Raw genomic sequence first — 24,793 nt, forward strand, 5'->3', positions numbered from 1 at the left:
AGATAAGTTAGGCTGGTTATTCTGTTCAATCTGTCTATTTATTTTTAGATCATTTTTATCTATTATCTCTTTGCTAGTCTGAAAGTTTACAACCCTAACCGTAACCCTAGGCAGACTGGAAATGGGGAGAGGTTAAGACGAGCATCAATAGGCACTCCTTTTTACTTTCTCTCTCATAGTTGCTCAGGTGTTATACAATTAAACTTGTTTTCCTTAACCTGATTTGTCACATTCCTGCGACAGTCAACTGCGAGCCACTTTCAGTAAACTAAAAGTACGGTTACTTTGTGATCAGTTTATAAGAAGAACAGTGACGGAGAGAATCAGATTTTGGTTATTTCGTCATGAAGATGAAGGCGTTAGTGGGGTTTTTGACCCTCGTACACGGTATGATTACCTTCTTCTTTCTACTCTCATGTCTCCAGCTTTAGTTTCATGTAGCCTCGTAAATCAGCAGCTAAAACCAAAGTTTTGATATAAAATGTATGCATTTCAAGGATGCTAAAATCTAATTTAATGATTTATTAAATTGAAATGTAGTTTTTGTTTGTAAGCATCACTGCCTAGAAACAATAATTGAAATAGAAAATAGAAGCAGAAGAATCCGTGTATCTACCGTCCAATTGTTTTTCTTCATAAACACGTAAACGGAAGAGCGTTCGAGAGGCCTTTTTGCTTTTGTTTTTTACCTTACTAAATGGTCTAATGCAGTGGTTCTCAACTGGTGGGTCGCGACCCAAAAGTGGGTCGCGGACCAGACCCGGCGGCAGACATACGTCTCTGGGCGGGCATTTGATTTACCAGGGCGGGCCCACCCCGAAATTTACATTTCCTGGGAAATCTCGAGATTTGTCCCTGGGGGGGGTAGGGGGGGTTAGGTTGCCATAAGGCTGTTGACGGTCTTATTATAGGCTACATCCATTGGTTGGTTTTGTGGCACATTTGTAACGCTGTGCCAACTTAAGCAAGCATGCAGGCAAACTTGAACGCACACAGGGTGGAAAGGTGGAGTAAGGTTGAGCAATGGAGAGAAAGGGAGAGAGAGAGAGATTGAGCGAGGCAGAGAGCATGTGCAGCGGTCTGCTTGCGCACAGAGCAGGAGTTTGTGAGAGAGCCGGCCTGAGAGTCAATTTCTCTTCAAAATATAATTGATTGCCAGCCTCCCTTGTCCCTGGCTGGCTTGCTAGCTCATTGGTAATGTAACTTATGTCTTCTAATGTGCCTGCATCTGGCGCTGAGTTGCCATATTCCTTTCAAGTGTATAAGTGTGAACCACCAATTTCATTCAGAATTTCATAGCAAAATAGAAAAAATGCTATTAAACTAATCTTTCAACATAGTTTAAAACAAAAATAAATATTAGGACAAAGCCCTACAAATAACAACAATAAACAATCAGTGGCGGCTCCAGAGTATTTTGGTTGAGTAATCTATGGTAGGGCTAACCCATACAGTGGTGGGGCTCAAGTCAGTATTTGCAATGTAATTACACGCTCCCCTTGACAGTGAAACGCCACGCGTGAGGTTTAGATTATTTCCCTGTCTCAATCCAAATTGAACTGTATGAAATAAAAAGGCACATTTGTCTTGTAGTAAATAAAAAGGGCGACCTGGACCCAATCCTGCAATTTCTCCACAGGTGAAAGAGTTGACATGCTGAAAACCCAACCCCTACAGGGGGGTCTGGGGGGATTCTCCCCCAGGAGATTTTTTGAAATACTAACATAAAATACACATTCTGGTACTCTCTTGAGAAGATAAATAAATACATCTATTACTACACGACATATTTAAAAAAATGAATGCCATTTTTGTTTTTTGTTACTTTGTTCTGAAAGCTGAACCATGCTGCTCCTCACAGAGAGAAGAGGGAAGAGGCTGTGAATGACTTTACATTGTGGATAAGGGTGGATAGCCCCCATTGTTCTGTGTGTCAAAATGAAAGACAGCCCACACACCTATCAATCATCAAACCGTGGGGTCTTATTTCATTACGTGTTGATTTCTATCAACACGTAATGTTGTATCGATGTATATAGAGATGTACTACAGCAAAAGTATTCTTCGTCGGGACTTCCTGCAACAACACCACGTCGTTATCGTGATTCTGATTGGCCAGAAGACATTATCAAAGATGTTCTATTGAGAAGACAATCACTATGTGACAAAAGTTTTCAAACCGTTTCTAGTCTTCGGTATTTACTGCTGTCTGTGCAGTTTACTCCGCGCGAGTTGGCGGACTTTATTTTGCTTACTTTAAAATCATTTTTCATGGTGGGGCTAAGCCATTTCTTGGTATGGCTGTAGCCTACCCCAGTATACCCTGGCGCCGCCACTGAACATAATAATAAAACAATTAAAATGTTGTATTCAGCCCTGATTAAAACAGCGGGCCCAAATCCTGAATGGGCGGGCCCAAATCCTGGATGGGCGGGCCCGGCCCCATGGGGCGCGCCGCCCATGACGCCGGGTCTGTCGCGGACCCGTTTCGAGTGGGTCGCGGATGTGTGAGTGAAAAAAATAAATTTGAATTTCTTTTTTTTGGGGGGGAAAAGTCAAACTTTTATTTTGAAGGCCCGATTTTCTAACGCTGTGCATGCAGTCGGCGTTGGACTGGAAGTACCGGAGACCATAAACGGTTTTGAAAACTTCTGTCACATAGTGATCATCTTCTCAATAAAATATCTTTGCTGATGTTTTTCGAGTCTTCTGGCCAATCAGAATCAAGATTGTTGCCGGAAGTCCCCACGGAGAATAACTTTGCGGTAGAACTCTTCTTTATACATCCATGGTTACAACTTCAGATATAAATCAACACATAATGAAATATGACCCCCGGTTTGATGACTGACAGGTCACAGAACAATGGGAGCTATCTACCCTTACCCACAATTTAAAGTAAGTCACACAGACTCTCTCCTCTTTACTCTTCTCGCAGCAAGATGTCAGAACTAAGTGAAAAACAAACAATGGCATACAATATTATTAATATGTCGGGTAGTAATAGATTTATTTATTTCTTCTCAGTGTACCAGAATGCATAGTTGATGTTAGTATTTCTAAAAATCTCCTGGGGGAGAATCTGATGTCCCCCTGCTGGGGTTGGGTTTTCAGCATGTGTGCCTTTTTATATAGTTCAGCTTTGATTCCATCATCTCATTAAACCTTTTTTAAAAGCATACTTTAGTTCTGTGAAGGGATATAAGCACTGTATTTCACTTTTATTAATATTGTATGCTGAAAAGCGTATCCAGCACGATTTTTTGTTGAATAGATTTGAGTTCTTCAAAATGTTGGGTCGCGATGTATTGACCAAGTAAAAAGTGGGTCCCGAGGCCTGACCTGAGAACCACTGATCTAATGGTCATTGGAGCGAGGGGCGGGGCGAAACTCACGGAAGTGATTTCAAAACAAAAGCACTCGTTTGCTTGGAACGGTGATAATATTATAAACAAAGGGAAACAAGGTGAATTTAGCAATCACAACGAAAACGGCCATGACACACATTGAGTCCAGACAATGCATGTTATTAAGGGCTGTAAATATAATAAGCCTGTGTCTAAAATGGACAACATTGTTAGGAGATTAAACTATACAGCGGTTCTATTTCGTATAAGGCTTCGCCCTCTAAGGCTATCGCTATTGGGTAATCCCACTGCACGTGTGCAGCACTGACAGACTTAATCCACGCCCACCTATGACGTGGGCCCCACCTTCGGCCTCCCTTCCGTATAAATAGGAAGTAGGCCCGTCCAACCAGTGTTGCCAACTTGGCGATTTTCTCGTTAAATTTGGCGGATTTCCAAACCCTCCGGCGACTTATTCGTGTCAAAAGCGACTAACGACTAATCTAGCGATTTATAATGGTGTTATTAGCGACTTTTCTGGTGTTTGGAGACTCACATTGTTCTGCAGTTAACGAGCCGCGGGTGCTGCCGTGAGCCCCGCCTCCCTCCCATAGTACTCACAGGCGCTCAGACTGATAGTTGCCTGGCCGCAGCAGAGCTGCTGCTGCAGTCAGAGCAGAGAGGAGACAACCACACTCCCCCGCGTCGAGACTGCAAATGAATTGCGCATGCGCCAACTGCCAAGCCGTCCTGGTTTTGAGCGGGATTTAAATGTTGAATGTAAATGTTTCTTCACTCACTTTCACACTATAATAAATAACTGCCTTTGCTTTGCTTTGCCTCACACAGCCTCAGTCACTCAATCACCTCGTCCACTGTGTGTGTGCCTCTCTGTGACAAGCTAAACATCATGGCACAGTCTAAATTGTATTCTCAAAAATACAGAAAGGAGTGGGAATCAAACCCTGAGTATAAAGGATGGTTGAAGCCATTTATTGGAGATGACACACGGGCATACTGCCTTTATTGTAAGGGGGATTTCTATGCCAAACTGTCATGTTAAAACCCCAAAACATACTCAAAAGGCAAAGACATTTCTGATCTACTGTCGTCTGGATTTAACTCCGGTGGTTTCAAGTTTTGATCCTTGAAGGGTTGGGAACGTTTTTTGCCTACAGCCGCCATTACATGATATGCAAGTTAGGCGATGACGTAATTTAGCGACTTCTGGCGACTTTTCGGATAGCCAATAGCTACTTTCCTTACTATGGAGTTGGCAACACTGCGTCCAACTGCTCCCACTTTTCTTCAGCACTCCGTAGTAGCAGAAGCACTTTAGCAGGCACATTAGAAAACAAAGATTCCTCCCGTAAAACGCTTTGTTTCTAGTGGAAAGATGGAGATGGGGCAGGTAAGTCAGGGCCGCGTCCGGAATTGCCTTTCATGTGGGACGGGCTAATGAGTTTTGACAAACACTCACAGTGTGAGTCCTGCTTGGGGATAGAGCATGCGAGAGCTGCTCTAGCCCCACAGGTGTCATGCTCATTATGTGCCCGGCTCCCTCTGGCCCTCAGACAGCAGAGAGCGGACGCTCTCGCTGCCGCTGAGGTTGAGGATGACTGGATAATTCAGGAGGATTACTCCGTGGACGAGTCCCTAGATTTCCTGGGTCCGAGTGGAGGGCACGAGTCGGATGACTACGCCCCCTCCATTCATGGATCACCAGGTGGTTCCCCCATCATCTCCCTCCTCCGGACGGAGGAGGCAGAGTTGGGGCCCGGTCTAGGTCCGGCACACGGACCAGTGGTCTCTTGTTCCGCCACCACGGCTCTGCCGTCGATTGGCGGAATTCTCCAGGAGCTTCCGGGGATTATCGCTAAGGCAGCCGCCTGGCGAGATCTCCCCGTTCCCCCAGCTCAGGTGAGCACGTATTTGGATGACATGTCCGGGGTGTTCTCCCGGGATCAGAGGGTCAAGAGTGATCCGATCTGGCCACGCTTTCCGCCCATCCGGAAATACCAGGAGGGAGCGGCAGCGAACCCCATGGCATTGAGGGCTCCTATATCCACGTACACTCCCCTTACACAGGTAGAGGGATTAACGGATAAAGGGTTTCCGACCGTGCCTCCGCTGGAGCCGAACCTCACAAAGTTTTTTGGAGCTAAGCAGGCCAGCACGGTTGCCGGACGGCGACCCATGTTGACTGCCTCCAGGGATCAGTTTGTCGCCCGACAGACCGACAAGATGCACCAGTGTGCTTTCCAGGCGTCAGCGGCGGCAAACAATATTACGTTGCTGGCAAATTCCATGGTGCGTATATCTGAGCAGTCCGACACCATGTCCTCAGTGGAGGCTGAGGAGATCGGTAAGGCGGCCAGCACTGCACTCACCCTGAGCGTGGCAGTCGCAGTTTCGCAGGCGCGGATTGCGACATGGGCAACTCAGGTCCACCGGTTCCTCTGGCTGCAGCAGGGAGCTATACCGGAGGGTGCAGGGAAGGAGCTGATAGAGGCTCCAATCAGTCCGGACGGATTGTTTGGACCTCAGTTCCACACCATGGTGGAGTCAATGAAGTCTGCATCGGAGAGAGCAGACGACATACGACGTCACGTCGGCTGGCATCAGCCGGTCAAACGTCCCCAGCAACAGCAGCGACAGCAGCACCCGCAGCACCTGCAACAGTCTCAGCAGGGGCAGCGCGGGCAACGGCGAGATCAGCAGCGGCGCCAGAATCGCCCTTCGGCGGCTGCGGGGGCACCGTCCCATATCTCCGATCCTCCGCCACGGAGGAATCTCCAGGCTGAGAGTCAGAGAGGAACGAGGAACCCCCGCTCCTGGTCTGCTCCTCCGAGAGAACCTCCGAGGAAGCAGAGCCGAAAGTGACTTTTTGGGGGGGATGTGCGGGAAAATATTTTCAATTAAAAGGTTGAAAATTACAACAGTGTGTCTGTAGCAGCTGTTTCTCACATTTCCCCCACACTAGTCAGGCCGGCTGTTGTTGTTAATCAGTCGGTTAACACACAGCAAGGTTCGCTGCATAAGCCAGCTGTTTTTAACCTATCGGTTAACAGACAGCTGGGCTCGCCGTTTGAGCGGGCTGCGTCTGACCAGTGTTGCCAACTCCATAGTAAGGAAAGTAGCTATTGGCTGTCCGGAAAGTCGTCAGAAGTCGCTAAATGACGTCATCGCCTAATTTACATATCATGTAATGGCGGCTGTAGGAGAGAGCATGGTAGAGGGGAGTACAAAAAACGTTCCCAACCCTTCAAGGATCAAATTCTGGACTTCTCCAGGAAAGCATCATGATGTTTAGCTTGTCACAGAGATGTTTAGCTTGTCACAGAGAGGCACACACACAGTGGACAAGGTGATTGAGTGACTGAGGCTGTGTGAGTCAAAGCAAAGCAAAGGCAGTTATTTATTATAGTGTGAAAGTGAGTGAAGAAACATTTACATTTTACATTTAAATCCCGCTCAAAGCGCATTCGCAAATCATTTGCAGTCTCGACGCGGGGGAGTGTGGTTGTCTCCTCTCTGCTCTGACTGCAGCAGCAGCTCTGCTGCGGCCAGGCAACTGTCAGTCTGAGCGCCTGTGAGTACTATGGGAGGGAGGCGGGGCTCACAGCAGCACCCGCGGCTCGTTAACTGCAGAACAATGTGAGTCTCCAAACACCAGAAAAGTCGCTAATAACACCATTATAAATCGCTAGATTAGTCGTTAGTCACTTTTGACACAAATAAGTCGCCGGAGGGTTTGGAAATCCGCCAAATTTAACGAGAAAATCGCCAAGTTGGCAACACTGCGTCTGACCTGTCGGTTAGCAGGCGGCGGAGCTCGCTGCACAAGCCAGCTGTAGGCTATATAACCAGGCGGTTATTAGACAGCGAGGCTTGATGTGTAAACCTGTTTCCTCTGGCCTGTCGGTTAGCAGGAAACACGGTTTTCCCTCTGTCCCAGGTGTACCTACGTCACACGGTCGTAATGGGCCTAGGGCTGTTATTACGCGCTGTGTGAATAGCACTGCACACATTTCATTTCATTTCAAACCTTTATTTATCCAGATAAATCCCATTGAGATCATTGAACTCTTTTACAAGGGAGACCTGACACACCCCTGCTCATTCCTCAGGCCGGGGTGAGATGCAGTGTGTGGAGACCCAGTCGCAGCCCTTTTGGGCGGGTCCCCCCTTGGGTTGCTTTACAAGCAACAGCGGCAAGGGCTCTGGCATGGCTCGTCACCATGACTACCACAGTACAACAAAAGCAGGTTTGCCCGCTCTCGGAGCATTGCTCAGAGTGGCGGCGGATATGTTTGATGGACAGATGGATGAGCAGGCTGATCAGCAGAGGGTACTCTCTACCCCCCCCCCCCCCCCGCAGTTAAATGGGATTCAGGAAACACTTTTGTTATCCCAAGAACAGTCTTGCGCTCCAGGCGGAGCTACAGGAGCTCCTGGTAAAAAGTGCGATTTCCAGGGTTCCTCAGGGGGAAGAAAATCGGGGGTTTTACTCCCGTTATTTTCTTGTCCCGAAAAAGACGGGGGGAATGAGACCCATCCTCGATTTGTCAGCATTCAACAGAGTGATAGTGAAAAGACCTTTTCATATGCTGACAATCAAACAGGTGCTGGAGTACGTTCACCAGGGGGACTGGTTTACGTCAATAGACCTGAAGGATGCCTACTTCCATATATCCATAATCCCGGAACACAGGAAATTCCTGCGTTTTTCATTCCAGGGGATATCGTACCAGTTCAATCGACTGCCGTTCGGATATTCCCTGACTCCTCGCACTTTTTCAAAGTGTGTGGAGACGGCGCTGGAGCTGCTACACAGAGGAGGGATGAGGGTGTTATTTTATCTGGACGACCTGCTGTTGCTGGCTCGCTCCAAGGAGGAGGCTGCGTTACAGACGATACAGCTCTTATCTCATCTGTCAAGTCTGGGTTTCATTGTCAATTGGAAAAAGAGCTGTCCTTTTCCATCCCAGGTTATCGTTTATCTGGGAGTGGAGTTGAATTCAGTCCGCATGAGAGTGCGACTCTCACAGCAGAGAGTGGAGAAAGTGACAGCTCTCCTCCGGCGCGTCACACCTCACAGGGTGGTGACAGCCCTCTCCGTGATGCAGCTGTTAGGCATGATGGCAGCTGGTCACGTGGTGATCCCTCGGGGACTCCTTCACATGAGGAGACTCCAGAGGTGGTTTATTCATCTGCATATCGACCCCGTGCGTCAGAAGAGACGCATGGTGTACGTTCCCCCTTCCGTGGGTCCGGATTTAGCCTATTGGAAAAATCCCCACGTCCTGTCAGTGGGGGTTCCCCTGGGCAGAGTGACGTCACACACCGCGGTGTTTACAGACGCTTCTCTCACAGGCTGGGGGGGAACGTGCAGGTCCCAGGCAGTGGGAGGACAGTGGCCGGCTCACATGTCCCGCCACATAAACATGCTGGAGTTAATCTCCGTAGGGAGAGTAATCCAACACTTCGCCCCGTTGCTCTTCAATCAGCATGTGTTGATTCGGACAGACAACAAAGCAGCGGCAGCATATATAAATCGCCAGGGAGGCGTACGATCAGCGCAGCTGCTGAACACAGCCAGACGGCTGCTGTGTTGGGCACAAACACACGTACTCTCTATCAGAGCGGTGTATATCCCCGGCGTGTTGAACAGAGGGGCGGACCTAATGTCCAGAGGAGGTCCTTACCAAGGGGATTGGAGCCTCCACCCCGAACTGGTCTCCCAGGTATGGAGCCGGTTCGGGAGAGCGGAGGTGGATCTGTTCGCTGCACGCGAGAACGCGCAGTGTGCCCTCTGGTTCTCCATGAGAACGCGTTCGCGTTCGCACACAGGCCGTGGCCCAAGGGGTTGTTATACGCTTTCCCACCAGTCCCTCTGATTCCTCGGTTCCTGGACCGAGTGCAGGAGGAGAGACTGACAGCCATTTTAATAGCACCGGAACGCACGGGAGCGTCCTGGGTTCCATGCCTACGGCGGATGCTGTCAGGGAGACCGTGGGAAATACCGTGGCGCAGGGACGCTCTCTCCCAGGTGGAGGGAGCGATCAGCAGTCACCCAGTATTGGGCCAACGTTTGTGGGCATGGCCCCTGAACGGGAACATTTAGAGGGGCTGGGCCTCTCTAAAAATGTTATCAGTACCATTCAGGGTTCAAGGGCGGCGTCCACCAGGGCATCCTACACAGTCAAATGGACAGTGTTCCAGCGCTGGTGTGTAGGGAAAAGCCTGGACCCCGTTAGGTGCCCCCTGTCTCACATACTGTCGTTCCTCCAGACATTACTGGACAGAAAATTGGCTTATAGCACGATAAAAACGTACGCGGCTGCCATATCATCTTGCCACGAAGGGTTTGGTGTCAGCACGGTGTTTAGTCACCCTCTGACAACACGGTTTCTACGGGGAGTACAGAGACTCAGACCGGTGTCATGCACTTTGGCGCCTCAATGGGATTTGGCGTTGGTGTTATGCGCACTAAGTAAAGCTCCATTCGAACCTTTAGATCAGGTTCCTCTAAAGTCAGCCAAAGTGGCTCTGCTCTTGGCGCTGACATCAGCAAAAAGGGTGAGTGAATTGTCTGCTCTATCTGTGGCTCCGTCATGTATACGAATACAAGGAGATGGTAGCTCAGCTGTTTTGCGCCTTAACCCGGCTTTTATGCCAAAGGTGATCACAAGCTCTTTTAGATCGAGAGTGATCACTTTGGATGGTTTCTTCCCTCCTCCTCACACATCGGAGGAAGAAGCCACATCTCATCTCCTATGTCCCGTACGTGCACTGTCATGCTATATTGCACGCACAGCCACGTTGGGCAGGTCCCAGCGCCTGTTTGTGCATTACAGAGAGCGCTCAATAGGGCAGCCTCTGTCGGCACAGCGCCTGTCACACTGGTTGTGTGAAGCTGTGTCACAGGCGTATGTTTCCTCTGGGTTGGATCCCCCAGAAAACATCAAAGCGCACAGCACCAGAGGAATTTCAACCTCTAGGGCGTTGCACGGAGGAATGACGGTAGAAGACATTTGCAATGCTGCATCGTGGTCTTCCCCCTGTTCTTTTATTCGTTTTTATTTGAGGGATGTCTCCCAATCATCTCTGACACATTCAGTACTGAGTGTTCTGTCAGATTGAGTAAATGTCAGGGAATAAACAGCGTGCCCTCTCTCCTGCCTATTGGCATTTAGAGAGCTGCCCTTTTTTTCCCCTCTTTTATCGTTTTAACAAGTGGGATTATTATCTCTACTTTTTAAACGACGGGTATTCACCTTCATTCCCTTTAAGAGAATATTCATTTGGAATAATGCTATATTTCCAGGGACTGTGATGCTCCTTATCTTTTCGCATGGGTTATTAATTGAGTAGAGGTGTTTCTGTGCTTCTGGTAACGGACGGACCAGTGGGGCGTGGACTACATCCTGCTTCGCCCCTAACCCAATAGCGATAGCCTTAGAGGGCGAAGCCTTATACGAAATAGAACTGGGGTTACGTATTGTAACCCAGCTTCTATGAGTATAGGCGCAGCCCTCTAAGGTTCGGGCCCCACTGGCTCCGCGAATAGCTGAAGAAAAGCTGTTTGTGTGGGAGCAGTTGGACGGGCCTACTTCCTATTTATACGGAAGGGAGGCCGAAGGTGGGGCCCACGTCATAGGTGGGCGTGGATTAAGTCTGTCAGTGCTGCACACGTGCAGTGGGATTACCCAATAGCGATAGCCTTAGAGGGCTGCGCCTATACTCATAGAAGCTGGGTTACAATACGTAACCCCAGTTCTGCACTGCGGTCAACTCAGCCGTCTCTCGCGTTGTTTTTTCAAATCAGCTGTTCTTAATTTTTTTGTCCTGCTATATTTGATGATCGATACAAATAGTTGCTACCATAAGTTCTTAATAAAACTGATACTGTTGGACTCGGTACTAGTTTGACTGCTACCATAAATTGAATAAAGTACCTTTACGGTGTAGGCTACTTACTTTGTGAGTAATCCTCGGTCAATGTCCCCTCCTGAGTAGCCTACAAGAAGGCATGTTTTTCTGCTATTTTTAATAAGCATTAAAAAACCTTTCTTCCTGAGACTGATATTATTGGAAGAGGATACGGTGGGCATAGTATCAGCAATATTTCCAGTCAGACTCAGTAGCATTTTTACACCTTTGAAAGTCTTTAGAGACTGGCCTGGATAGCTGGTCACAACTATCCTTCAGCAAAGTGACACACCCTCCCCCCAATTACTGTAGTATATTCTGCCCCTTTTGGGGTGAAAACGTTTGCTCTCTTTTGAATGGCAGTATATACACATTCTGAGGTCTTCGCCGATCCAATCAAAACATTAAGAAGAACGCGCATTTTGTTATCTATATAGAGCTTAAATATGACAGTCAGTCAGTCAGGCAGACATTTAAACAATGTCATTGCATATTCGCCATTAAAGAAAAGAAGAAGAAGCGGAAATATATCGTTTTTTATCCAGCCCTGTATAGATGTTTTATCATGTCTCAAAGCTGCTGTGCAGTGAATTGAAAGTTAAGCAACACAAAACATCCAGGCTAGGGTTAGGGTTAGGGTTAGGGTAACCCTATGTTTTTCTTCCCTTTCCCTTATAAAATAAGAACAATAAAAGGAGAGATGTTTGGCTACAGGCTGTCCAAAGCGAGGACTATCAACATTAACAGGGAACAACTTCATCACGGTTACATTATGATGCTAGTGAGGCTAACGGCAATCGTCAAAGTGAGAAGTTGTCTCGTTAAATGTCGAGGTTATCATTCTAAGTGCTGATATTAAAATATGAAGCCATGGAAATCCCAGTTTTAGTGTGAGAAACTCGTATACTGTTGGATTGAAAAGACATTGCTCCCCTCGCACCATAGCATAGGCTATTAATGCCGATCATCTATATCGCTTCCACTTGGAGCATATATCGCCATCTACTGTTGATTTATTAAATCTTCATATTAAATCCTTGTCCTCAGACCAGTGCTTTTGAGGAATTTGAAGATCAGCTTGTTTGCTTCATTTCTTGATTTACTTTCGTATATTGACTTTGTGAGGAAAACTTCTGTGTAGCAATGTTGAGGTGAAATGATGGAGTCTGGATCGTCGTTAGCCAAAACACTGAGAGTTTATTAAAGAGTACAATTTAATACAGCCGGAGAGATTACATGGTTTCACACTTCCCGTGCAGCCACCAAGTCATCTCTGAACAGAAAAGGGGAGACACCGCGCACCAACATGAGAAGAGGCGGAACCACAGAAACCCGCGCTTTACCTAATCAATGCCAGATGTCGGGACAAAGGTCTGTTTGTCTCGCAAATGCATGGGGACAGGAAACCCTCCCCCACAGGACAAGCAGAGAAGCTTCTGACCTGTGACCTCAACTTACAGAGAGGATCATATGACTAACGAAAAGCATGTTTGCAATAACACAGATTCTAAGAAAAGCTGAGAAACTTTATACAATCAAGATCGGATTAAAATATTCTCTTACAGACTTGAAATCCATGTCCTTGACGTTGAGTTGTTCCAGTGCAGTTTTCAGAATGAGTCTTTGTCTGTTAAAATCTGAGCAGCTAAAAAATACATGATGTATTGTCTCTGGTTGTTGGCAACCATCACAATTGCCATTTGGATGTTTTCCAATCAGATGCAGTGATGAGTTTAATCCAGAGTGACCCAATTTTATCCTGCTGTTAATGCTCTGTTCTCTTCTACTACTCCCCCAAGTGCTTCCCGTTCCTACTTCCCTTTGTATCTGGTATAAATGTCTTCCTTTGGTGTTACTGTCCCATAGTTGTTGCCATTGTTGCTTGATAACAACCTTTGTAACAGATTTGACTTATGCTCTACTGATGGGTACCATAACATCAATGTGGTTTGCTTTCAAACCACATTTTGCCAGTTGATCCACTACTTCATTCCCTCTAATACACATGCGCTGGAACCCACACAAATTGAACAACAATTCCCAGATGAATTAACCTAAACATGATGTGTAAAATTTCATGTAAAATATCCTGACGACATTCTGAAGAGAAGTTGTTTATACTCTCCAGAGCTGCACTGGAGTCAGAGCAAATGACCACTCGCATTGGCTGTATTTCCTCTACCCACTGAAGGGCTAGTGAGATAGCCATCATCTCTACTGTATATACTGCAATCAATGTGATCACTCGTACGCTTTCTCACTTTGACTTTTAATTCAGGAACATAAAATGCACAACTAGTTTGACCATTTTCTGGATTTTTGGATCCATCAGTAAATATTTGTATAAACTGCCCATATTGTTCATGTAGAGTTGTAGAATGTAGAACTCACTTTGTGAGTAATCCTCTGTCAGAGTCCCCTCCATAGTACATAATGCATGTTTTTCTGCTATCTTTGATGAATGATAAAAATATAATTTTACCATTAGTTCTTAATGAAATTGATACTGTTTGACTTTGTATTAGTGAGCCTACTAGTTACAATACGTTGAAGTACTTTTACTGTGTATTCTTTGAGGAATACTCTGTCAAAGTCCCCTGCTGAGAACAAAATCAAGCCACTTCTGCTAAGTTTGATGAGGGAATTATTTTGTGTTTCCATTAGTTCTTCGTGAGATTGATCCTGTTGGACTCAGTACGACTGAAACTACCCCCACAAGTACTATGAAGTACTTACTGTGTACTTTTCCAACAATCCTCTGTCAATGTCCCCTCATGAAAACAAGAATGCATGTTTCTCTGCTATTTTGAATAAGCGTTAAAAAAACTTTCTTCATGAGACTGATATTGTTGGACAGAGTATTTTAAGAGGATGGTAGACTGCACAATGACACACTCTGTCACATGGTTGCCCTCTTGATGATGCTGCTGTCTTTTAATATATGATTATTCCTCCGCCGCTAGTTCCTCACAGATTCTTCAGCCTCATCCTTCCATCAGTCCCAGTCAACGCCTCCAGCACACTTCCAGTGTCTGACTCCATATGATATTGTCCTGATGCTGTAAGGGTGATGCCCCATGATCACACAGTGCCAAGGACCTCATATTATGTATGTCATTAATCTTGTTGTAGCTGACATCTTCGTGGATTCATCTTCTTATTACAGACACATGCATTTCCTAACATTCGGTCTATACGCTGTAAAATGTATTATCTTTTCAATTTACACACGGCATCTATTGCACGTCTGTCCGTCCTGGGAGAGGGATCCCTCCTCTGTTGCTCTCCCTGAGGTTTCTCCATGTTCCCTTTAAACTGTGGGTTTTCTCTGGAAGTTTTTCCTTGTACGATGTGAGGGTCTGAGGACAGAGGGTCTAAGGACAGAGGGTCTAAGGACAGAGGGTCTGAGGACAGAGGGTGTCGTTTTTCTCATACTGATATTCTGAACAATCTGTGCTGTTGTATTTGCTGTAAAGTGTCTCTACTGTAGGCTATTTTTATTATATGTACAGCACTTTGGCTCCACCAAAAATCGTTTATAAATGTGCTATATATATAAAATTTGATTTGATTTGATTAATCACCCATTATAACAATTTGCTTTCCTTTTTCTCTTCTCTTAACTGAATAGTGCTGTCTTTAAGTATAATACAATGTAAAGTATTTTTCCTGCTCCATTTAAAGGCTTCAAAACAGGCATTGTTACTGTTTGTGTTTGGAGAAATGACACAATCAATGGCCCAGAATTGTACTTTATAAACTTTTAATCTTGTGGTGCTTGAAGAATTACAGACGGGTTAAGCCGGCCAGGTTATATATATATATATATATATGCCTTTTTTGGAGCCCTTTTTTGTAATATTTATTCAAATGTCACTAGTTATTTAAACAAACCACTATCTGAGGATAATACAAGCAACCATAAAACACCCTTTATCTAGAGAGCCATTGAAGCCCATGAAGAATTTATCCTTCCACAAATCGTTTCAACTGCTGTAAGTTAGGGCACTCTCTGTGCAGAACATTAAAAATATTCTTCATTTGCAGTATTATTATTTTTTTTAAAGTGTTCAGAAAGATTGCATCAATTATATATGTAGCCTATGTATATATATATATATATATATATATATATATAATATCAATATTTGTATTAACTAACCAAAGTCAATTTAAATAGCGGGCAACAATGGGTTAATTGCCATGGATGTGGTGTTTGATACAGTTTTACTATTTTAGGCAGAAAAACGTATATTGACCAAAACTTTTTTAATAGTTTACTATCATTTAGAAAGGTTTTTGTGAGAAATCATTTCAAAAGTAAACTTATTTTTCATTTTATATTTAAATTTGAAATGTTTGCACACAACATTATTAATTTATCAATTTTTATCATTTAAAAAAAATTATGAATCCATTTATTTTATTGTATTTCCTTGAAGCTGGGGAAGATATCATGTAGTTCAACATGCAAATGTTCTAATGCAAGTAAGTATAAGTATAACATGGAAAAGGAAATAAAATACATTTCATAGGAGGATGTGGATTTATTTTCTCTCACCTTGTAATTACACAATCAAACAATCTATAATTTAGCTCTGGCCTTCACTCACAAAAAAGCATTTTGTTGAATTGGACACATTTCAAAGATCTATTGACTGACATGCGATGACTGGGACTGATGGAAGAATCTGAGAGGAATTAACTAGGAGCAGAGAAATAATCATATGTTAAAAGACAGCAGCTTCATAACAGGCCAACAAGAGTGACAGAGTGTGTCACTTTGCTGAAGGACAGTTGTGACCAGCTATCCAGGCCAGACTCTAAAGACTTTCCAAGGGGTAAAAATGCTGCTGCCAGAGTACTGACTGGAAGTATTGCTGATATCAAGTCTACCATCCTCTTTAAATACTCTGTCCAACAATATCAGTCTCATGAAGGCAAGGCAAGGCACATTTATTTATATAGCACTTTTCAACACAAGGCAATTCAAAGTGCTTTACAAAAAATGAAAGACATTAAGAAAAAGGCATTTAAAATCAGTCATTAAAAAGAAAAGCTAATAAAATAAACATTAAAAGAAAAAATACATGGATAAAAGTTACAGTGCAGTCTAAGATATGAATAGTTCAATTAAAAGCAGCGACAAAAAGAAAAGTCTTCAGCCTGGATTTAAAAGTAGTCAGAGTTGTAGCGGACCTGCAGGTTTCTGGGACTTTGTTCCAGATATTTGGAGCATAATAACTGAACGCTGCTTGTCCATGTTTAGTTCTGACTCTGGGGACAGAAAGCTGACCAGTCCCTGAAGACCTGAGAGATCTAGATGGTTCATAATTTAGCAGGAGGTCAGAAATGTATTTTGGGCCTAAACCATTCAGTGCTTTATAAACCAGCAGCAGTATTTTGAAATCTATTCTTTGACACACAGGAAGCCAGTGTAAAGACTTCAGAACAGGAGTGATCCACTTTCTTAGTGTTAGTGAGGACTCGAGCAGCAGCGTTCTGAATCAGCTGCAGCTTCCTAATAGATTTTTTAGTGAGACCTGTGAAGACACCATTGCAGTAGTCAAGTCTACTGAAGATAAAAGCATGGACAAGTTTTTCCAAATCCTGCTGTGACATTAGTCTTTTAATCCTAGATATATTCTTTAGGTGATAGTAGGCTGATTTAGTAACTGTTTTAATGTGATTGTTGAAACTCAGGTCAGAGTCCATGACTACACCTAGATTTCTGGCTTTATCTGTTGTTTTGAACATTGCAGACTGAAGCTCAGCGCTAACTTTTATACGTTCTGACTTGGCTCCAAAAACCATTACCTCAGTTTTATCTTTGTTTAATTGGAGAAAGTTCTGACACATCCAGTCATTGATTTGTTCAATGCACTTACTCAGTGTTTGAATTGGAGCATAGTCTCCTGGTGAAATTGTTACGTAAATTTGCGTGTCATCTGCATAGCTATGGTAACTTATTTTGTTGTTCTTCATTATCTGAGCCAGTGGTAGCATGTAGATGTTAAAGAGAAGAGGCCCCAAGATGGAGCCTTGAGGTACCCCACATGTCATATTTGTCAACTCAGATGTGTATTTACCGATAGAAACAAAGTTGTTTCTGTCCTTTAAGTAGGATTCAAACCAATTTAGAACTGTTTCCGAAAGTCCCACCCAGTTTTCCAGTCGGTCTAGTAATATGCTGTGGTCAACAGTGTCAAACGCAGCACTGAGATCTAATAATACTAACACTGAAGTTCTGCCACTGTCTGTGTTTAAGTGGATGTCATTAAAGACCTTTACAAGAGCAGTCTCAGTGCTGTGGTTTGGACGAAAGCCTGACTGGAACACATCCAGACAGTTATTTAAATGCAAGAAATTACTCAACTGTTGAAAAACAACTTTTTCAATGATTTTACCTAGAAATAGTTTGATATGGGCCTGTAATTGTTCATTACTGAAGCATCTAGATTATTCTTTTTTAAGAGCGGTTTAATGACTGCAGTTTTCAGGGCCTGTGGAAAAATACGTGAGTGAAGAGATTTGTTTACTATATGAAGTAGATCTGAGGCCATGCAAGGCAAAACATCTTTGAAAAATCCTGTTGGAATAATATCAAGGCAGCAGGAGGAGGATTTCAGAAGTTGAATAATGTCCTCTAGGTTTTTATCATTAATCTGATGGAATTGTGTCATGGTGTTTGAATCGATGTTAAGTGGAGATAGGGACAACACATTTGCTGTTCCTGATGCAGAGGCACTGACTGCTTGTCTGATTTTCTGAATTTTGTCAGTGAAAAAGGCAAAATCATTGCATTGCATCATTGCATTGTGGATAGAAATTTAGAGGCTACTGACACTGTAGGGTTAGTTAGTCTGTCGACGGTAGCAAACAAGGCACGTGCGTTGTTTTTGTTTTTGGTAATGATGTCAGAGAAGAACGATTGTCGTGCGTTTTTCAATTCCAAACTATAAAGGCCAAGTCTCTCTTTATAGATTTCAAAGTGAGTCTGGAGTTTTGTTTTTCGCCAGACACTTCCTTTACCTTAGTTGGAGCAATGGCATCTATAACATTTTTAATTTTTGAATTAAAATGATCTACTAGCTCATTTACTGAGATGTTAGCAGGGGCAAGTGTGGAAGAAAAATTCTGAGTAAACATTTCCCTAGTGTTTTCAGTTAAATATCGCTTTGTGGTTACCTCTTTTTGAACATTTTTGTGAACAGAAATAGAGCTCTCAAAGAAAACACAGGAATGGTCAGAGAGTGCAACATCAGTCACCACAACCTTAGAGATATTCACACCCTTTGAGATAATTAAGTCCAGAGTGTGCCCCTTATTGTGCGTGGGCTCCGTCACATGCTGAGTCAGTCCATAGCTATCAAGAACACAAAACAGTTCTTTAGCTCCTTTGTCCTGGGGGTTGTCAACATGGATGTTGACAGCAGTTCAGTAAGGTCATCAAAAAAGCTTGCACAGTATTTGGGTGGTCTATAGATATTTAGGAACAGAGCTCGAGAGGAGCATTTCAGCTGAAGGGCCACATATTCAAAAGAATCAAAGTTTCCATAAGATGTCTTCCTGCATTGAAGGGAATCATTGAACAGAATAGCAACTCCACCCCCTTTCTTATGCATTCTTTCCTGACTCATAAAACTAAAGTTGGGAGGGGTTGATTCGATAAGAACAGCTGCACTGTTATTTTGTTCAATCCAAGTTTCTGTTAAAAACATAAAATCGAGATTGTGCTCAGTGATAAAATCATTGATTAAAAATGTTTTTCCTGCCAAAGACCTGACATTTAATAAAGCTAGTTTAAGTTTGTTAAACACACTATCAGTCATGTTTTTTGTAACAAGCTGTGGCTGACATGGAATCACTGCTAAATTAGATAAACTCACACAAACGTTTGAGCGCTTCCTGTTTCTAAGATGATTCACCGCTCTTAATTTATTACCTATCAACACAGATATCGGCAAAACTATAGGCAGGCAGGGCCCCGGCATGTCCTGGAAAGAGTTGAGAGTGCCATACGCCCTTGAGCCTGGACCCAGCACATATCAGAAAGAGTTTGTTGCGTTTTGTACACACACATCCTTATCAGGCTTCGGAGACTGCAGATGCTTTCTTGAAGGGAGGGGAGGTGGTTGACGTAGGCACGGTGATGGAGACGTGGGAGATGGTGCGGGGGTAGAGGACATGCTGCCAGGGGGGGGAGGTGGTTGACGTAGGCGCGGGTGATGAAGACGGGGGAGATGGTGCGCGTCTCTGCTGTGATTTTGGTGGGCGTCGTTGAGGAGCGGGGGTAAAGGACATGCTGCCAGCCCTGCGTATCGCCTTAGTTTGGTCTTTGAACTCCAGGAAGGAATCGGTGCCAACCCTCTGTATCTCCTTCATGTGTTCAACGATCTCCAGGAGGGTGGGCGAGGGTGAAAGGGTGAACGGAGTATCCTCAAAGGCGTTGACAGGGGGGGGGGAGGGGCAGTGGAGACTCCTCCATGTGTCTCATAGGTCTCCCATAATCAGAACATTCCTCAGGCGGGTGCAGTGATAATTCTTCAGGGTTTTTGCGATGTGTTGTGTCTTTCTCCTGTTTTGATTCCTCTTGCCGCTTGTCCTTGGCAGAGGGAACAGATTGATGACGCAGGCAGTTGAATATGTTAGAGATAAACAATTTCACTCCTGACTTGTTCAGGCAAACTCCATTTGCCTTGAAAAGATGTCTGCGATCCCAGAAAAAGTTAAAATTGTCAATAAAATGGACAGAATGGTCAGTACAGGCAGTTGAAAGCCAGGTGTTCAGTGCAAACAATCTGCTGAATCTCTCCACTCCTCTTCGGACTGGCGGTAGAGGGCCACTGATGAACACCTCTGCATTTAGAGAGCTGACAGTTTCCAACAAACATTTAAAGTCTTCTTTCAGCACTTCTGACTGTTGTTTCACAACATCATTTGTTCCAATGTGCAGTACCACATTCTTCACAGTCGGATGTTCAGCCCCAATATGCAGGATCTTCTCAGCCAAGTCAGAGACCACATCCTTGGGAAAACAGAGTACTTTGGTGTTGTTCTTATTACACAGACCTTTTACATCTCTTACAGCAGAGTCACCCACAATCAGAGTTTCAGGCCCAGTCGTTAGCTTTCCCTCTAGCCTTTTACTTTTGGAGTAGCTATCGGTCCTTACCCTGCTGTGTGAAGAGGACAGGTTATCCAGGTCATCAGAAAGAGATCTCCGGTTCTCGGTCAGCGGAGCGTATCTGTTCTGGATTGGCACACTTGGTGGTTTAGGAGGATTGTTTGTAATTCTCCCTTTAGCAGCTGTCCACTGCTGTTTCCTAGTATGAATAGGGGTTGAAGAGGCGCTCTTCCTGGGTGATAACAATGCAGGCCAGCCGGTCGCATCACAGATTTCAGAGCGCTGGGCTCTGCCTGTTATCCGTCCTCCCAAATCCCATGGAAATGATTTACTCTTAGGCCTTGCACCCAGAGAGTTCCAGGGAGGACTACCACTTGTAGATTTATTACCCGGTACACAGCCCTCCTGTTCCTTGGAATCCTTGTAGCTGCTAACTAGCTGTGAGTTAGCATACCCTTCTCCATTATTTTGCAACACTGGTAAAGTGGTGTCATTCCCACGACATAGTCCATTCACTTCCACGTTAACTTCCAACCGTTGCATTTTCATTTCCAACACAGCTATCTTCTGTATAAGTTTGTGGAAGTCATCTGTAGAGAACGGAGGCATTTTGCTACCAACTAGCTTAAGCTAAATAGCATGCAGTAGCCTACCAGGCTTTAGCTGTTGCTAGGCCACGCTACTGTAAGACTGAGGTCGTCGTAAAAATGTTGAAATATGGCTGAAACCCTCCGTCTATTTACGAAGATGAACTGTCCCAGTGATAAGTTAATGTCCAGGAGCCGCTGCTCGAAGTTTTCAGAGAATAAGAATAGGAAAATCATTATAAAAAGTAAGCAGAGGCAGGAGCAAGCAGAAAAGCGTCTGCATTGTAAGAAAGATAAGGTGCGAAGAAAGGTGTTTTAACGTTTATTCAAAATAGCAGAGAAACATACATTCTTGTACTCAGGAGGGGACATTGACAGAGGAGTACTGGAAAAGTCCACAGTAAGTACTTCATAGTACTTGTGGGGGTAGTTGCAGTAGTACTGAGTCCAACAGGATCAATCTCACGAAGAACTAATGGAAACACAAAATAATTCCCTCATCAAACTTAGCAGAAGTGGCTTGATTTTGTTCTCAGCAGGGGACAAAAGATACACAGTAAAAGTACTTCAATGTATCTTAAGAACTTGTGGTAAAACATATTTGTATCACTCGTCAAATATAGCAGGAATGAAGAGCAGCTGATTTGAAAAAACAAACTCGAGAGGCGGCTGAGTTGCAGAATCGCTGTAGTTTAAATCTCCTAACAATGTTGTCCATTTTAGACAGAGGCTTATTATATTTACAGCCCTCAATAACATCCATTTTCTGGGCTCAATATGTGTTTTGGCCGTTTTCGTTGTGATCGCTAAATTCACCTTGTTTCCCTTTGTTTATAATATTATCACCGCTTTTGTTTTGAAATCACTTCCGTGAGTTTCGCCCCGCCCCTCGCTCCAATGACCATTAGACCATTCAGTAAGGTGAAAAGCAAAAAGGCCTCTCAAACGCTCTTCCGTTTACGTGTTTAATAAAGAAAAACAATTGGACGGTAGATACACGGATTCATTTGCTAATACTTTTCTTAGTGTCATTTTGAATGCTTACTTTACTTGTAGTTGTAACAGAGTATTTCTATTTTGTAGGTAAGTTTGAGAAACCGGCTCGAAATACCCTTTTTGTTATATTCCATGGAATGCTCTTAACATCCCGATAGCAATGAATATCTTAAGTGCTTTGACAAAAAATCCATTAAAAAATGTCATCTGTTGAAGCCGTGGCGCTGTAAAACGCACGACCAATCATTTTAGCCGGCCGGCTAAAGTAACTGGATGGCCTACCTGCCTGTCAGCCTTCCATCTGTGCACAAATTTATCTCGTGCCCTCATTGGTCATGTTGGTGTGTTGTGGGAAAGGGCTCTGTAAGGAAGTGGCAGATTTATTCCGGTTATGTATTTTCAAATTCTAGCGCACTCAAACTGGTTTCTCCAAAATTACCTACCCCACCTTTAAGTAATATAATCTGATTAGTTCTACCGCCACCATAATTTTGTACCGTCTGCATGTTCCCTTTTTTTGGAGCAAATTGTAAAATATTCTTATTTAAGTTGATTTAGATCATTTAGAAATGTATCTATTTATCTAGCTTTGGTAAACTCTTAATTTCATGTGTTTCTCAGTATTTGTAGGAAATGTATTTGTGAATACAGTATATTAAATAATTTATAATATGTATTTTTTATTTGTTTTTAAAACAATTTAAACCTCCTTTTGTGTGTCCTTCAAGTTTTCCAGCAATCTTCAACTGTTAGCGTGTATGAGGGGGTGAAGTCTGTCCAGCTTCCCTGCAAGTCATCCAGGGTAACTGAGGAGACAACAGTGATGTGGAAGCGCCACGGTTCCAATCCCTCAACCGTCCACCAGCATCAGCATCACGTATCTTATCTTCAAAACCAGCATTACAGCGGCCGAACATCAATGTCAGCTGATGCTCTGAAAACTGGAGACCTCAGCCTCACTCTGAAAGAACCCCACCACTCTGACAGTGGTGTCTACACCTGCGAGTACAGAAAGGAAGATCAATTATTCCACCAAGACCTAGTGTTACTGCAGGTCAAAGGTGAGGAACAAACCCTACCCCCCCATTAAACATGCAGGTTGGGGGTAAGTGGAGAAAACATTATAACATAATTTCTAGGGTGTCCTTTCAGCAAAGAAAACATGATAAAGCTCCTCCTAACGCCTAATAGTGAAGAAAACATAATGAAGTGTCCTCTAGGATTCCCTATTAGTGGAGAAAACCAGTACCATGTAGGGTACCCATCCAGGAGAGAAAACCTAATAAAGGGTCTTCTACGGTGCCCTGTTGGTAGAGAAAATGGTATACAGTGCCCTCCCAGCTAGAAATGTTTGGTTCTAAAAACATTCTGAGAATGTTACATTCATTGTTCTAGGAATGTTTTCAACGGGAAGTTTTCTTTTGGTTCCCAGAATGTTCTTCTGAAAGGTAGGATAACGTTCTCTCACAACATTCTTAAAATGTTTTTGATAACATTGTTAGAACATTTTGCCCTACTGTTCTTAAAACGTTTTCAGCTGCAATTAGATTTTTTTATGTTGCCAGAATGTTATTATTTTAGAGAAGGATAACATGCTTTATGTTTAAAACATTATGCAAATGTTCTGTGGTAACAATTTACTAACATATTTTGACATTATTAGAACATAAAGATACAATATTCCTGTAATTGTTCAACTCAAAATTCCTGGGTAAGTGGACTGACCACTGTGGTCATCAGGATGATTTTGATAGTTTACTTAACTACTGGAATTTGACTATTAACACATGTAAAAGGATGATTCGGAATCAGCTGGTGAAAGTAACATTTGTTTATTAGAAAAGGGGAGCTGGGAGTGGAGAGGTTTTGGCATGGCTGGTCTTGGGAGTGTGGAAGGCCTTGGATTCCTCCTGGGAGAGACACAACAATGAGAGTGAGGCAAAAGCAGGCAAAGTTCTCAAAGAATATCCTGGTAAAAAGCTAGAGCGGCCGCAACAAACCTTTAACGGCAACAATCCGGCAGGGAATGAGTGCAGGCTGCAGGCTTTCATAGTGTGGCTGATGAGCAGGTTGCAGGTGTGGTTGATTGGAGATTGCTCCCAGCCGTGTAGAGCAGACCAGCAGGCAGGTGGGGGGGGGGGGGGGGGGGGGGGGGAGAGACACACACAGTAGAAACAAACACATACAAACAGTAACTGAGGTTACCTACTGTAACCCAGCTTCTATGAGTATTGGCGCAGCCCTCTAAGGCTATCGCTATTGGGTTATCCCTCTGCGCCCCCGCGCAGCACTGAAACACTTGTAGTCCACGCCCACCCGCCAGGTGGGCCCCACCCTCGGGCCTCCTTCCGGTATAAATAGGAAGGGTGCCCGGCAATCTGCTCCCATACAATATAACTTTTCTTCAACTATTCGTAGAGCCAGTGGGGCCCAGCGCTTAGAGGGCTGCGCCAATTACTCATAGAAGCTGGGTTACAGTAGGTAACCTCAGTTCTATTTCGTATATGGCTTCGCCCTCTAAGGCTATCGCTATTGGGTTAAGGGCGAAGCATGATGTAGTCTGCGCCCCACTGGGTCCGTCCGGCACTAGAAGCACAGACATACCTGCTTAATAACACCCCCCTGTCTGTTGTGCCATGCATAATGGTGCATCACCGTCCCTGGAACATAGCAAAACATGCCTATCTTCCTGACGGGGTGAAGGCTGGGAACAATACATACCGACCGCTGTGAGAAAGTAGAGACGAAGGTCCCACCTTGTCCTGCGATCATAGAGGGGGAACAGCAGCTCTCTGCTTATC

At 44.2% G+C, this 24,793-nt stretch overlaps 1 protein-coding gene across 2 annotated transcripts in view; it reads left to right on the top strand.

Moving 5' to 3' along the window:
* Positions 1-205: 205 nt before the first annotated feature.
* The window catches only part of LOC117536737 (matrix remodeling-associated protein 8-like), a 34,231-nt gene continuing 9,643 nt past the window's right edge, over positions 206-24,793 (top strand). For both annotated transcript variants that reach the window (XM_034201731.1, XM_034201732.1), the window contains exons 1-2: positions 206-387; positions 22,721-23,053. In XM_034201731.1, coding sequence (XP_034057622.1) covers positions 345-387; positions 22,721-23,053 — 376 coding nt within the window. In that variant the 5' untranslated portion in view covers positions 206-344. The remainder of the gene's footprint in view (positions 388-22,720; positions 23,054-24,793) is intronic.

This window comes from Gymnodraco acuticeps, unplaced genomic scaffold (genome assembly GCF_902827175.1).
Source record: "Gymnodraco acuticeps unplaced genomic scaffold, fGymAcu1.1, whole genome shotgun sequence".
NCBI lineage: Eukaryota > Metazoa > Chordata > Actinopteri > Perciformes > Bathydraconidae > Gymnodraco > Gymnodraco acuticeps.